This window comes from Apis cerana, linkage group LG12 (genome assembly GCF_029169275.1).
Source record: "Apis cerana isolate GH-2021 linkage group LG12, AcerK_1.0, whole genome shotgun sequence".
Lineage (NCBI taxonomy): Eukaryota > Metazoa > Arthropoda > Insecta > Hymenoptera > Apidae > Apis > Apis cerana.
This window is the reverse complement of record NC_083863.1, coordinates 672,236-687,589: the sequence shown is the minus strand read 5'-3', so window position 1 is coordinate 687,589 and position 15,354 is coordinate 672,236. Positions and strand designations below refer to the sequence as shown.

At 37.0% G+C, this 15,354-nt stretch overlaps 1 protein-coding gene across 4 annotated transcripts in view; it reads right to left on the bottom strand.

Moving 5' to 3' along the window:
• LOC107992695 (cadherin-89D) overlaps window positions 1–15,354 on the bottom strand; it is a 49,770-nt gene that overhangs the window by 16,690 nt on the left and 17,726 nt on the right. For 3 of the 4 annotated variants that reach the window (XM_062082732.1, XM_062082731.1, XM_028664253.2), the window contains 3 exons: window positions 8,979–9,122; window positions 1,773–1,903; window positions 1,113–1,271 (listed from right to left, as the gene is read on the bottom strand). In XM_062082732.1, coding sequence (XP_061938716.1) covers window positions 1,113–1,271; window positions 1,773–1,903; window positions 8,979–9,063 — 375 coding nt within the window. In that variant the 5' untranslated portion in view covers window positions 9,064–9,122. Of the gene's footprint in view, window positions 1–1,112; window positions 1,272–1,772; window positions 1,904–8,978; window positions 9,123–14,031; window positions 14,179–15,354 lie in introns of those variants that run through there. The other variant, XM_017048716.3, reaches the window with a different exon arrangement.

The following is a 15,354-nucleotide window of genomic DNA, read 5'->3' as shown; positions in this document are numbered from 1 at the left end:
CTCGGCAAAACAAGTATTCGCTACATATGATAAAAAAATATCCTCAATAAATCTTTCTAAAGAGAAACATTCTTCTTTATTGCATCATGAATGAATTAAGAAAATTGAACGAGAAGAAAAGTTTACACTTTATTTCCAGTTAATACCTACAGTGTGATCGGATAAATATAAAAGTATCACGTACATATACTTTCCATTATTAGAAGAAAACTCACAGAGTAACATAATTTTGTTCGTAAAATTCTGTAGAAAGTGCACAATTCTTTCCTAAATCTAATATCATACAGATTCAATTTCATTGTCCATCCTTTGCGAACGAATCTAAATAGTAAATAGTACAAAGAATTTTCTTCGAAAAGAAAAATGATGGAATAAAAATTGTAATCAATATCGTAACGGTTTCTTCGATCCGCGGGTTTCCAACGAAATAATTGCATAAACGTTTATTGGCACACGATAGAAATACAAAACCGGTAGCAAGGATTCGTTCGTCCTATCGAAACCGGTGTCTGCACGCTCTAGTTACTCTTGCATGCGAGTTATGAAAAGGAACTAGACCTCTGGGACAAAATAAGAAAATAGCTCTAGGGACATTAAAGATAACTGGAAGAATGGAACGAATCGGATGACTTAAAGTGCACTTGTTTCTTGATAATTATAATATATATTCTCTTTCTATCCATTAATTTTAATCTAAATGATCTAACTCTCGTAGATTATTATCCAATCATTCCTTGTAATCGCACTATCGTTCTAATATACGTTTACAAATTTTTCGAAAAAGATTCGTTCAGGTCAGAGCAATATAATGTACAAATACCGATTAAATTTTACCTTCTGCGTGATTAAATTTTCTCGTGAGATCTCCTTTGAGAGGGTTTGCAGTAAGCAAACTGCCGATCGTTTGTTTATCAAAATTGCACGTTACCTCTTTCCTTCTTTATCGCAATCTCGATGATCCGATTTTATTATAATCGCCAATTTCCCGGATCAAAATTAAAATTAAGCATCCGAGGCATCGGAATAATTTAAATTAATCTCGTGGATCGTAACGAGGCTCGAGGAACCGTGAAAAATAATATTAAAACGATCCATCACTTTCTACAATTTACCAGAGAATCGCCGCCGTCCGAATAATCGCAGACCACGCGGAACTTGAGCAGATTTCTAGGCACCTCCGTGTCCACCAGGTCCTCGAGGGACTGAGCCAGCATCAGAGAGACGTGTGTCTTGTTCGTCTCCTTGTAGGCGAAGAAACGGGCGTCTTCATCCTGCAACGATTAACGAACGCGCCGTCTTTTCATTCGTGATTGGAACCGTCTCTTTGCATTTTTCAAGCTTCTGAGGAGCTTGGAAAAGAAGCAAGTCGGACATTGACAAAGAGGTGAGGCATCTTTCGTTTGCTTATTTATTTGTAATGGATACACGCGTCTATTGTCATGCAAGAGAAATAAATGGACGAGTTGACATTTTAATAGGGAGTATAAGTATATAATTGCGCGCAAGATATTTCTGCAGGATTCATTTCTTGAATATTGAACGTTTCTTTTGAAACGGCTGACAGGATTTCTCTGAATGCGTAAATACGAGGAAAACGAGATTTAATATAATCTAAATTTTTACATTTAATACCCTAAAATTCATAATTTTCAACAGCTTTGTCTGAAATTACAGTGTGAAGCGAAGAAGAAAAATGTCATTCGTGGTTCATACAGTTTTGGATTTATAATCACGAAACAAAGATTAAGAGAAAATATCATACAAATACTCACTTTGTCCACCGGCATTATCGAGATATGACTTCTCGGGTGAGCTTCTAACGATAAGATCTCCGTGCCTCTTGGAAGATTTTCCGGCACCCTGACGAATTTCAAGTACTCCCCTATCGGAAAGAACTGGCATCCTACGAACGTGTACGAATAAATTATTTATAACGCACATTTTGAATCTTTAATCAAAATTAATACGAAGAATGTAGTAACAATTTTGAAAGGGATATTTTATGTAATTTCAAATCGACGAAATTGTTATTACCTCAAAATTACGAAATATTTTATAGATACAATAATACGTACAGATGGAGAAATATCCGTTTCCACGGCTCAAAACTAGATACGAGACCTTAATCGAATACTTTCTAGCAATAATTCCTCAGTCGTACTTTCCCATTTCCTGCCAGTGATTCCTACGAGTTTTACTTTTTCCTCCTCCATCCGTTACCATTTTTTCCCTTTTCCCCCATGGAGAAACCAGATTTTCGCATCGACACATCGATACAGTTTTTACTCGCTCGTATTTAAATTTAATAACAACTCTGTTACTCGCGGCTTCTGAAACAACTCGGGCGAAATATAGGGTCCACTTATGAGTGAAAGGATTGTCGATAGAATTTACACGATTAATTTGGGCGTGAAACGTTATCGCGATTCAAAGCTCAGAGACCGTGGCGGAGACAGGTTCGACACCTTTGCGTTGCCGTTCTTTTTTTAAAAATAACAGTCGTACGAGCGGAAAGATAATTTCGTCTGTGCGAGATAATTCGAGTTTATATTCCACGCAAATTTTTATCGATGGATCGTTTCGAGTTGATCTTACTTTTTATTTATGGAATTTATTTATCGAGTTGATTTAAAAATCGAAAGCGAATCGACTTGGAGGTAAAACGAGTGACAATCGAAAAGTAAGACATTTAAGACGAACAATTCTCTTGTATAATTTACAACATTCGATTATCTATACAAGTAATAATTGATTAATGCTCAATCATAAGACTAGAAGCGTGATGCATATTAAGCAAGCAGCGAGAAAGCAATTGTCGATGTTTACCAATATATTTATAATGTTAATGAGTCGAGGCAATGAAAACTTGTATATCAATCATATATCCTGTGTTTTATCCTGTTTTAAAAAATAAAAATAGAAATATTGACGAATGGAGAAAAAGAAGTTGATACGATGAAAATGACAAAATTACTCTCAACTTTGAAACATCCAACATTCTTTTCTACGTTTATTCTGTTACGAATATCCATAAAAATAATTTCAGAAAACACATTAATCAATTTCTTCTCGATCGATATAGTTTTCAAACTATACGTAAAAAGTAGACGTAAAATATAGATATCCGACGAACGAAGCGAGGCAAACGTGCCTTTCTACATTCTACAATATTATCAGAGTTACGAAACTGGTCTTTTGACACGCGTTGACCAGTGTTGTGCGTGCAGAACGAGTTAAGCAGGAGGTATTTTTCCACCCTTCGATAAAAAAAGGAAAACTCGTCTAACGATTCGATAACTTTTCGCGTACGTGTTTCTCGGAGGATAGAGGCGATGTAACAACGACGTTTTTTCTCGCCGTCGAACAGGAAGCGTTTGAAAAGGTCGTCGTCGCTGACCGTCGTGTAGAAATTCATCCAGTGCAGCGGCCATCTTTGCTGATTTTGCAACCTGGTCTGAGAATGGAAGAATGTCTTGAGAAGATCGAGAATCGCCATAGGCGTTTCTGTTGTAACTTCTTCTTCGTGCGATATCGGATTGAACGTTGTTGTACAACTTTTTGAAAAAAGAATTTGGTCTTGTGAAATATCGAATCTAATATCTTTGCGAATATTTTGAAAAAACAACGAAACAACAGTTCAAAATAACAATAAATTCGAGAATTAATTTATGTAAGAATGAAACAATGTTTAGTTATTTTAATGAATAATTGTTGTTGCTTTAAATATTACATAAAGAAGGAACGTGTGTTAACGTTCTTAAGTCTTAATATCCAACTGTATTCTTATTAAAACATTAAAAATAGAAGAGAATAGAATAACGAGCCATTATTACGTGTGAAATATTCAAATATTGAAAAATCGGATGTGTACTAATCAGGTTAACGACATTCTATATTTCCTTATAGTTTCATTGTCTAACACGTTCCAGTTTTCAAGGATGATAACAACTGTTCCGTAACGATTATGCAAATTATTATTTCATCGATTGAATGCAAATCAATTACAAAGTGTGAAATATGTATGAACACATAGCATAATAAGTAAGTAACTAGTTGGAAAGAAAACGAGTAAAAAGAACTCGATCCATCTCGAATAACAAGGCCAAGTTCTCCTCCACAAAAATTCATATTTCATCCGAAATTTCATTCCTCCTCGTTGATCACGCAGAAGATCGGACAACGATTTACAAAGGTTCTGTATATTCGAGAATTAGAAGTCCAGTTCGAGTAATTAGCTCGTTCCCCGGACTGGACGTAAAACATCGTTTCCGACTGCGAAAAGGAGGGAGAAGATCGGAGGGACGATACACGGTGAAGACGGAGAGGAAGTTCGCCGTGCTAGATCTTATCTCAATTTATTCAGGGCTGCGATCATCGCGTCGATCTACGGAACATTGTCCGGCAATTTCACCGTTTTTCAACCCGGCTCCTTGTTGCACGGAAAGAAACGCTACATAATTGCGTCTGGAAACCTCTTATTATTCCGCGATATAAGATATTTTCCTTGGGGATAACGGGAAAAGGCATTTGAACAGGGGAATTCATCATCGTTAAATCGTCATATTGTAATTTTCACACGGAATATTCCGATTATTGAAGAATATTGAAAAATTGAAGCATCGATTCTACCCAGATTCCTCTGTCTGGAGGCATAGAAAACTCGGTTGTTGTTATTATTATTAACATGGAGCGAATAAACATCGTCTTAATTAAACAATTCGACACGTATGGGTACGCGTAGGCGCCCGAGGCAAGGAGCCGGTGTTTCTCCGTGTTTCTGAAAGCTTAGCAGGTGTCCCCCTTCCCGTTGCAGCCCGCAAAAGGACTTTCACCCGATCGAACGCACGATCCGAAGCCGATAACACGCGAGGCTGGACACGCATCGCGGCCGATCGACGTTCTTTTTCAAGTTTTTCCACTCGCAATTATCTATGTAGGCGAAATGGAAATTCGATCAGCTGAAAAATTCGTGCCGAAACCAAGTTTACTCGAAAAATTCAGCAGAACAAGATCCGTCGCTTTGAGTAACTCGTTCCTGAAAAGCGGTCGCCATCAATCGCCGCCCTCGACGAGGATCGAATTACATTTGTTACGGAGGAAGGGAATCGTCGCTCGATTCTTTTCATCGATCATCCGGATAAAGTTCCGCATAATCCGCCGGAAATTCCGCCCACGGTGAAATCACTCGGAGGATCTTAAATAGACAGGGGAGGCTGTCAAAGAAAATCCTTGGCAAATTCTTCCCTTTTTCGCGCCACGTTTTTGTCTCTCTCTCTTTTTTGTCTGCCACGAGGAGATTCGAGGAGAATTACTTTTCAGAAGAAACGTCAGACGAATTCTTGCCTGGATGTGACAATAGGTGCGCGCCACGTGTTACAGGATTCTTCAAAGATTCTTCGAGGAATACGATTTTCACGTAGATAAGAATCACTTGCTTGTACAGTTCGATCTAAATTTCGATCTCAAACCGAGGAGAACGGAATGGAATTTTCTACATCTGTATAAAAACGGTTTGAAATTATCATCGTCGATATTTGGAACAATGTATCGCAATAATAAATATCGAAAACGCATCAATTATCCGGGACAAAACAATATTCTCGGATATGGGGGACAATTTAAATTTAGTACTGGCACAAATAAATACATATATATATATAAAGTAACGACTGAAAGACTTATCAGGACCTATTTTAAACCTATTTTATATCGATACTCGAAAAACGAGGTTACCCAAGAGGTGATACATCTCAAATGACACGCCAATATTTATAAGAAATCCGATCTGTTAGAATAATTAAAAACATTTCGAAAATAGAATCGAACCAATCCATACGCGACCTATACGATCCTCGAGCGCTTCCTAAACAAATATACTTCACGAATCTGTGCAAAATCAACGTTAGACGAATAATTAACAAAAAGGGGAAAAGAAAATTCGAAAATCGAAATTCCCTCCTTAATTTTGCAACGGCGTCGAAACGCTTCGAGCGGCTCTGCTACAATTTCTGAAACCGATGATGATGGTACGACGCGTTACGATTACGTAACGGGCTCGGGTGCAACCATTTGCACACAGGCGAAGCTTCGTTTCGGGCGGAAGTGGGACAAGGTCGGTCGGCTTTTTCCATCGACGCGGCCGTACATCGCCTTCGAGACGCTGTTCTTCGAGGGCTGGCCGCCATCGCTCTCGTTTCGATTATTATCCCGGATCGAGATAGAATGGGGGTGGAAAAAACGCGCGGTTCGAGGATTATGGCTGATGGACGAGGACGAGGGCGGTTTTTGTCCCGATTGGGTGCTTGTTGTTCCATCGTTTTGCGAGAATAGAGTATATATATATATGTGCATACTTTTTTGCAGGGAAGATGTATTATTTGGGATAAGATGGATAGGAAAATGAAAGGAAGTTTAACCCTAGTTGGAAAAAATATAAATCATTCTTATATTTTTTAAAACATTTTTGCGGAAACTCAGATTTACAACTTTCGAGTGATCGTTTAAGAGAATCGTTGTATCGAGAAATATGGATGTTTTATTGAAAAGTATATTGTATTATCATCTGTACAAATTGTAGATCCTTCAAGTTGAGATTTTTCTCAGATGTGTGTTACAAATTAATTGTACGTCATCGAAATACAACGATTTATTACAACTTAATAATTTCTAAAAAACGAAGATCAATATTAATTTCGAATCGTAGTTTAGGTTAGCCGAGATTTTCACAAACGATTAGCCTCCAATCTTCCAAAGGTGAATCCCTAATGAAGTGTACCAACGTTTAAGTAGTTCCATCGGTCTGCATTACATACATTACATTACATCCCTCGTCTTCCACCCTTCGAGAACGTCCCCATTAATCTGGGGATGAAAAAGGAGTTTGAAATTCCAGAGGCAAAAACAATCGAACAACAACCTCGATACATTATTTGGTAGCTTCTCGAGAAATGAGACAGATTTTCGAATGACACCTTGTTATGAATCATATTTGTAAGGATACGAATAAAAATTGAAAGAAATTATCTATCAAGTTACATATATATATATATTCAAAATTTCACGAAATACGTTCTTTATTATTCGGGAATATGTGTTTTTAGAGAGGTTGAATTTTTTTTTTTTTTTTTTGGACATTGTACGAGCACGACCTTAGTATACGAAGGAGATATGAATACGCCGTGAAAATAATTAAAAGCAGCGAGGTGAAGAGCAAGAAGAAACGAACACACTAAGAAAAGTAGGAAACTTTTACTTTTGGAGAGCTGTCAAAGAGATTACTTCCAAAGGCCGGGGAAGGAAATAATGTATCAAACAAAAGTACGTCTCACTGAATTTCGAATCAAAACTTACGACGAGATGACATTGAAGCCATCGTTATTATCAGAAAAATGAACAGGGGAGGGGAAAAATATGGAACGATGTTAACAATTGTTTGATCAAACTTTGCCATGGCCACAATCCTCCTCGAAATAATTTAAAAAATTATTTCTGTAACGAAATCTTTCATCGTTCAATATTTACACGTTTCGTGATCGATAAAACGGAATCGACAAAGAATCACGAGGGATGGAACGAAAGAAATGGAAGAGATTATTTTAAATGTAAAGTATCGATCCCTCAAAATTTATTCCATTTATAATATCTCGAACTTATATAAACGAGGCTTATTAAATCTCTTCCTTTCCTCTTTTACTTCTTTAAGTCGACGTGTGGGTAATTAATCGTAGGAAATGAAAGTGAACTACTAAATTATAACGCGATATTTATACTTTAAAATGAATATGAATATTGCGTAACAAGCATTATTATCCTATTCCTTCGTTAATACTAATCTAGTTCAGATTTTAAATTAAAATCGAGTAGGCTAGCTCGAGTATCGATTTAATTAACGCACTCGGCAGAGGCATAGGCGAAGGTTCATTAACGAGCAACAAATTGCACTTTGAATACGAGCCAGGCCTCGATCTCACGATCTGAAATCGTAACGATGGGAATCAACGGTTTATCTTCGCAACAGGGTCTCTCTTTATCTCGAGTGTCACACGCGATACTGGGTCAGAAAAAAAATAATAATAATAATAATAATATCTAGGCCAAAGCTATCACTGCTCTGCGAGTAATTGAATATCGAATGACCTTCGATGACCATTCAATTCGAATTAAATTTTGCATCTATTACATTTATTTTTAATAAATGAATTTCGAAAAAATTCGAAGCACTTTGAATTCAAGTACCAGCAAACTTTCATTTTCTGGATGTATCCCAAATAATATTCGAAATCGAGCATCGACAGAAATCGATCATAATTATAATTTAATTCAATTATTCAGATAAAGAGATTATTTGTTTCTTAAAGAGAAAAAATATTGTTTCTTAGAGAGAGAGAGAGGGAATTGCGTGATAAAAGTTTGCGATTGTAGATTTTTGAGGAAACTTGGTCGTGGCGAGCAAGAGCGTCGATAAAATCCGATAAAAAGATGGTCGAGAAGTAAATTATGGTTGAAATGGTGCGACGAATCTGTTGAATTAAATATCGTGTGTCGAAAACAATACGAGTTTTATTTCTAGCTTTTACACGCTATTACGCTCACATCGACTGTCCTTAAAAGCGTTTGAAATAGCCATCGTGAAATAAAATTTGATTCAATCTCGAATATCTTGTATCGATCAATTTCTCGATTCTACTTTAATGATTTTTCGAATTTCTACATCTATTTTTCCCTTAATCCCTTTAACAATAATTCAATTAATTTATTAATCGCTATAAAATATGAATAATAAAATTCCACAAATTAATATTTCGATTAAACTATCTAAATAAATAAAATAAAATATTCAACCATTATTAATACAACTTCACTTACTAAATTTAAATATACTGATGATGCTACATTTCAACAACATATCACGATAAATTTCCTTGCACTTATAAATAACACGATGAAAAACTTAAAAACTAGCAAGCTGTTGAACGTACCTGCAGCAAAATGAAGGTGACCAAACAGTGCCAAGAACGTCGCCAAAGCGGACCAAAGAGCCAACGTTTGCCCTGATCCCCTCATGTTCGGTCCTCTTCTTCTTCTTCTTCTTCACCACGATCACAGTTTATCCTCGTACATTTCTGCAAATTATTCACGATGAATCGTCAATCGGTGCGCACTTTTGAACGCGTCGTGACTCCGCATCTTATGACGCTCGACACGCGCACAAGAAAGGTAGGTTGCAATTCAAGAATCTTTTGTTCTGAAGAGGGGAATTGGATGCTCCATGGAGGCTAGCGGAAAGGAGTAGCAACGCTCGTACGGCAAGACCGTATCCGCTAAGTTGTTTCTCTGAATTATCAAGTCTGGCGCGGATGAATGACATTGCTGCCATCTCGTAAAATGGCTGACATTATATACTCAGTATAACGTTCGATAATCGCGTTGAATGCAACGTTGGAAGATGATTATTTTGTACTTTTTGCGTGCCAATGGGAGAAAGAAAATAATAATACGTTAATCGGAGCGTTAATTGGGATAAAAGGAATCGAATATGTGAATTGGATTAACTCTAAGACTTTTGAAGAACAGTAGAAGACAAGACTAATCGAAGTAGATAGAATGCAATGAGAGTGAGAAAGATTTTAAAATGCTTTTAATTTAACGAGTATTTTTTCCATACCAACTTTCTCCAAGCTCTTAAAATTTTAGTTTTCAAGTGGAGGGGGAACAGAAAATACGTAATGTAACCTAGGCCAGAAGCAACAAACGTCGTAACAACGTCGAGAGGGAAGCGGCGGCGGCGGCGGCTCGTTCGCCGTGCAATTAAGTTCAAGTTAAAGAGAAAGCAACGGCGTAATACGATTCACGTGTAATTGTTCCCGCGGTGAAATTGTGTAAATTGGACACGGGCCATTGTGAAATGGCGCGTCACTGGAAAATATCGACGGGATGAATGAATGGGAATGAAATCGAGATTGACGGGAAATAACGTACTCGAATCGAATTTGTGCGAATGGATTTACGTGAGAAGATATCATTTGCGTAAAAGGGTTTTCGAACGATCCGAGTACACTCTCCCGTTATATTCTAAGATTGGATAAAGGAAGGAAATAATTATTCGATTTATCAGATTTGAAAAACATTAAACTGGATTTGAATTTATATTTGAATTGCTGTTGTGAACGTGGGATGGTGTATTTGCCTCTCGAAAGGGGAAAAAAGGTCCCTTTTCATAAATGAAAAAATTTTTATACGGATAATTAATTGAACATTCAATCCACGATATAGTATAATTTTCTTTTTCACATTTTTAAATTATTGATATAGTTACATGACTTTAAAGTAACCAATCTCCGAATCACTGAAAGATAAAATTATTGTTTAGAATCTTGATATTTTTTTAATCTCATTAATTTTTAATCCAAGTATATTTTGTATATTTATTACCTCATATTTTGAATAATTTATTTATAAATAATCTTAAAATACAAATTTTATTAATTATCTTATAAGTTTGCAAATATAATATCCAAGAACACAAAAAGAATTAGAATTTGAGAGGCAAATTGCGGCATTTCATGCGACAACTCTTTATCTATGCTAGATTTCCTAATCTTCGATTAATAACAGCAAAGTATTGATTAGGTTTCTTTATTTTTTTACTGGACTTTTACTTTATGCGCAAAATCATCTCGAGTCGATATTTGAGAAAACAAAATCAATTTGAGAACGATCTCTAAAGATCCATTTCTTGCAACAGAGTTGATATCCATTGACAAGTTCTTTCAGAAATTTCGATTATATAATCGGATTCAAGACAAGTTTGTTTTCCTGATTCAGAAGATTGGTGGATAGTGACAATGGCATAGGAAGAATGTTTAAGAGCACGAATTATCAGTGTGCGAATCTGTGTCGACGTTTTTGCACGCGACGATTTCACTTTCGACTCATGCTAGTGACCGTAACTCGAACAAATTGGCATTACGAGAATCGAGACTGTCAATCAACTCGATACAAACTCGGCGGAGGATCTCGGAATGGATCGAGAACTTTTTTTCTTTTTTTTTTCATCAACTAGACGAATTTCCTATTCCCGATGAAATAAATTTCTTCTTCTTCTTTCTCTTCTGACACGAAAGTATGGAAAATTGACGAGACGTGAAAATTATTCATTAACAATTAAACTCGTTAATCCAAAATTAGGAAACTTAACTTTGGTAATTGGAACGCGTATCGTTATAAAGTAGCAAATAATCGTTAAACGATTTATTATCGTGTACTTAACAACTTCCTTCCTCTTCTCGCATAAATTATTCGAAAGTCACGTTAGTTTGACACATAATACGTATGCAAATACTTGGCTATTAATTATCGTATGCTCCGAATAAATTTAATTCGATCATCTCGTTGAATTGAAATTGTTAATACGAAGTATATAATTCCTCGAATTTTGGTATTCAAGAATTGGCGCAACGTCCTCGTTTCGATCGAAAAAAATTTCACCTGGTTATAATTGTGCCGGAGAAGATAAAATTTTTACTTTAACGAGTCACGTACAATTTTTTTTAATGACAATATCGTAAGAAGAGATTATTTATAGAAATTTACCCTTAATTATATCGAATATAGCGCGATAAAGAGATACTTTCTTCTAAACAAGTATCTTTAACGATTTAATTTTAATTGCAGTAATTTGTCATTAGTTTTGACATTTATAAATTATAAAGACTGACAATAATTGAGCGCTAAATTATAATTACTCGAACTTGGATGACACTTCCACGTGCTTGGAAGAAAGTAATAGAGTAGAAAAATGGAACGACATAAATATCTAAAAAAAAGAAAAAAAAAATATGAATAGTGAAAGTAGAATTGGAGAATGTTTCTGAACGTTTCTGAACCAGTCAATTGTAATATATATAATAAAAATGTGGAATGATTGATAAAGCTTCAGCCTCATTTTTCTATCAAAATTATTTATTTTAGTCCTTACGATCAAAAAGGAAAATTAAGTAAGAACTTTTCGTTTATTATTTATAATCTTATATCTCAATTCATTTCCATAATATTTCTTGAATTTCCATTATAAAAAATATATAATTTTAAGTGTAATTCGATTCACACTGAATTTAAAATTTTTCTGGAATTTTCTTCGATTAAAAATTCTCGACTTTCGATCGTCCAATCGTCGAGAAACGATACTCGTGTGCAATAACAGTACCGTGCGCACGTATCCGTTATGCTAATGCATGAGCCATGGGTCACGAAGCTTGACCTTGATGAAGCTTAGATCTAGGAGAACTCGCGGAAGAGCGAAACAGCGCTCTTCTCAGACAGAGGAACGGAAACAAGAGTCAAACTTGGGCATAGGTGAAACAACAAACCTACTTTTTAGAGATCGGATGAAAGCCGGGATGAATTTCCAAGGACGCTGCTTTCTCGGGGAAGAGGACGATCGAAACATCTTACTCTCAGATTTTCCACCCCTTCCGTACGAGGAAAAGTAAAATTTACAAATTTCTTTAAGTCGAATCGCGATCCCAATAATACGATTTCATTCGGAATACTTTGATATATTGAAACAAAGAAATAAAGTCGTCTCGCAAAGGTTTCGTTACACCGAATGATGGAGAATCATTAAATTAGGAGAGATTGTGAGGACGAGCAGGCAATTGGAAACGTTTAAAGAGGATTTCCTCGATTGTTATCTCCTATTATTGTCGTTTCATAGAGAAAAGAAAAGTAAGAAAGAACGAATATGATCCGGAAAAGGAGGAAGGAGGATCTACTTTGGACCGATAGATTTATCCAGGTAGGTGTTCCTTTGTAACGAGACAATGAAAGTGTCTGAATGATTCTTTACAACCTACAAATAGGGAGAGACTTTTCCCCTGAAAATTCTTTCGATTCTTTCTTTCTATTCCACGAAGATTGAAAATTCCGTTAAAAAAAATTGAATCCCAAATAATATGTCTTTGTCTTTCCTCCTCGAAGCAATTCAGAAATTAAGAATCGACAATCAAAAATATATACAAATTATAAATTTCAAAAAATACAAAGAAATGATACTCGACGACCATTAAACCCGCTCGATTGATTTAATACGAATTTAAGTCGAGCCAAATATTGCTCGAATAGGAATAGAGCGTAAAACTTGCTACGTGAATCAGCCCCGTCGCGGGATGGAAATGACCCGTGGCTTCCGTGTGTGGCGGCCGCACGACTCGTGGATCCAGGCAAAACCGCGAAGGAAGCGCTTAATAAGAACGGCGTAACGATACTTCCGCTCCACGCTTCCAACGGCGAAACTTTCGCTCAATTACGTGTCTCGTGTTGCGCGAGTGAACGGTGTCCATGTTAATGGCGCGCGTTTCGAACGTTTTATCGGCCAGAACCGGACCACCAGGCGAATAACTGCGGTTATAGAGAGGCCTTGCGAAAGATCGAAAGATAAATATCATGTTTCGCGTTAGTTAATACGTCCTTGCTAGAAAATTCTTTTTCCTTCTCTCGCGATAAAATATTGAATTGATTCGATGCTCTCTTCGTTTCGACGACAGAGTTTCTCCGATAATGAAGAGATACGATAAATTTGTTACATTTGTAAATGCGAATAATGATTCGTTGAACGGTATTGCGATTGTTACTTACGAAATATCATTAGAATCAACTTTCATCCACTTTCTGTCCACTTTGCTTATTTTCTAATTCGTTATTCAAATTACATGTATCTACACGTTGGAGCGAGTTAATTCTCGAGCAATTACTCGAATGAAGTTCTCCTTCGATGAATCATTTGAAACCTTTCATTCGCTACCCACGATCGCATATAGAAAATATATGAAAACAACAACGGTTCATTTTCACCGATATCCTTTCGTTTCTTAAAACCGTACTTCTAGTTGTAAAACAGCAACGTTTTCTGCCCAAAAGTACAACTATATCCTCGCTGATAACTTTTTCACACTTGTCACATAAAAGCAACAAGTGGAACACGAACATGCCGAACAACAAATTTTGATCAAATATAGATTAATGTATACCGACCTTTCGAGGGATCAAACTCCTCCGTCGTCGTGTCTTCAATAACGCAAAGCGCAGTGGAAGAAGCGGCGCGGGCAACGACTCTTCTTGCAACAACACAACAACAACAACAACAACAACAGGTACTGCAGGGACACCTCTTATCGACACTTGTTACCGGAATGAGGCGGCCCGGGCGCGCTATCAAACAAATAAAGAATCCGGACGACAAAATTGGCGACGAATCAAACCCGCCGCGCCCCACCACTCCTCCTCGGCCAGGAACCAGAAAAACTTTCGCCCCGAGTTTCGCGTTTCACGTTTCACCGGTGACTGGCATTGGCCACGATCGTACGCCGGCCGTCGTACCGCGTCCACCACTTTCGGCCCACGAGGTTTCCCCACGGAGGCGGCTAAGCCAGGACTTTCGAGTCGAAGCAAGGATTCGCGACAACAACAATAACAATAACAACAACACGAGCCAGGGAACGCCTAGGTCGCGCGTGTATCGCTCACCACTCCCCCCTCCTCCACTTTTTTTACGCACGGACCTTACGATCGTCGTCCTTTCGCTTTCAGCGCGGACACCGACCGAGTTCGGATGTACGTACGAGCGTGGTTAATGGTGTTTGATAAATTGCGCGATAGGAATCGTGTTTACCTTTGGATCGAGATCAGTTATTTTGGAAGGAGAACGAAGGAGTGAATATCTCTGTGTGTATTATATACACGTTTGGTGAGAAAGTATAAGGAGTTAAAGTAGACGTAATGCAATTTTCTGAACGAAATGTGAATATGAAATGTATGATTTAAAAGGCGGAAGAGATATGATCACGAATTGTAACAAATTTGGCTGGTTTCGTCTGAAAAAGCCTGTTTCAAAGGGGAATTTCGTATAATACCGTTCATTAAGTCTAATCACGATAACAATCGCGCTCATAAAACGTTGTTCCTTAACTCCTTACCATTCTAACCTAAAAACTTAAAAGATAGTTATGCCGATTACTCGAGATCTTTGGATAAAATTGTTTACAATGGATACGTTCGAGGAGAGATGTTTGAAATAAAAATTATGTTAACGATGAGCATACACTTTCTACTCTTTTGATCGTATTTTCTTCAAAGTTTATTCTCACAATTTTCCCACTTCTTTTCGTCGAAAGCAAGCACGGCTATCTCTTTCAATAGGATTTCTATCGTGGAAATCAAAAATTCTGTCTAACTATCGCAAGGACACGCGCGCTGGTTCGCAATGAACGCGATACGTGTGGAAAATTTCAAGTTTACATCGTAATCCAATGCAACGAATAAGATTTCTCAGACTTTCAGGGCCAAGGTTTTCACTGG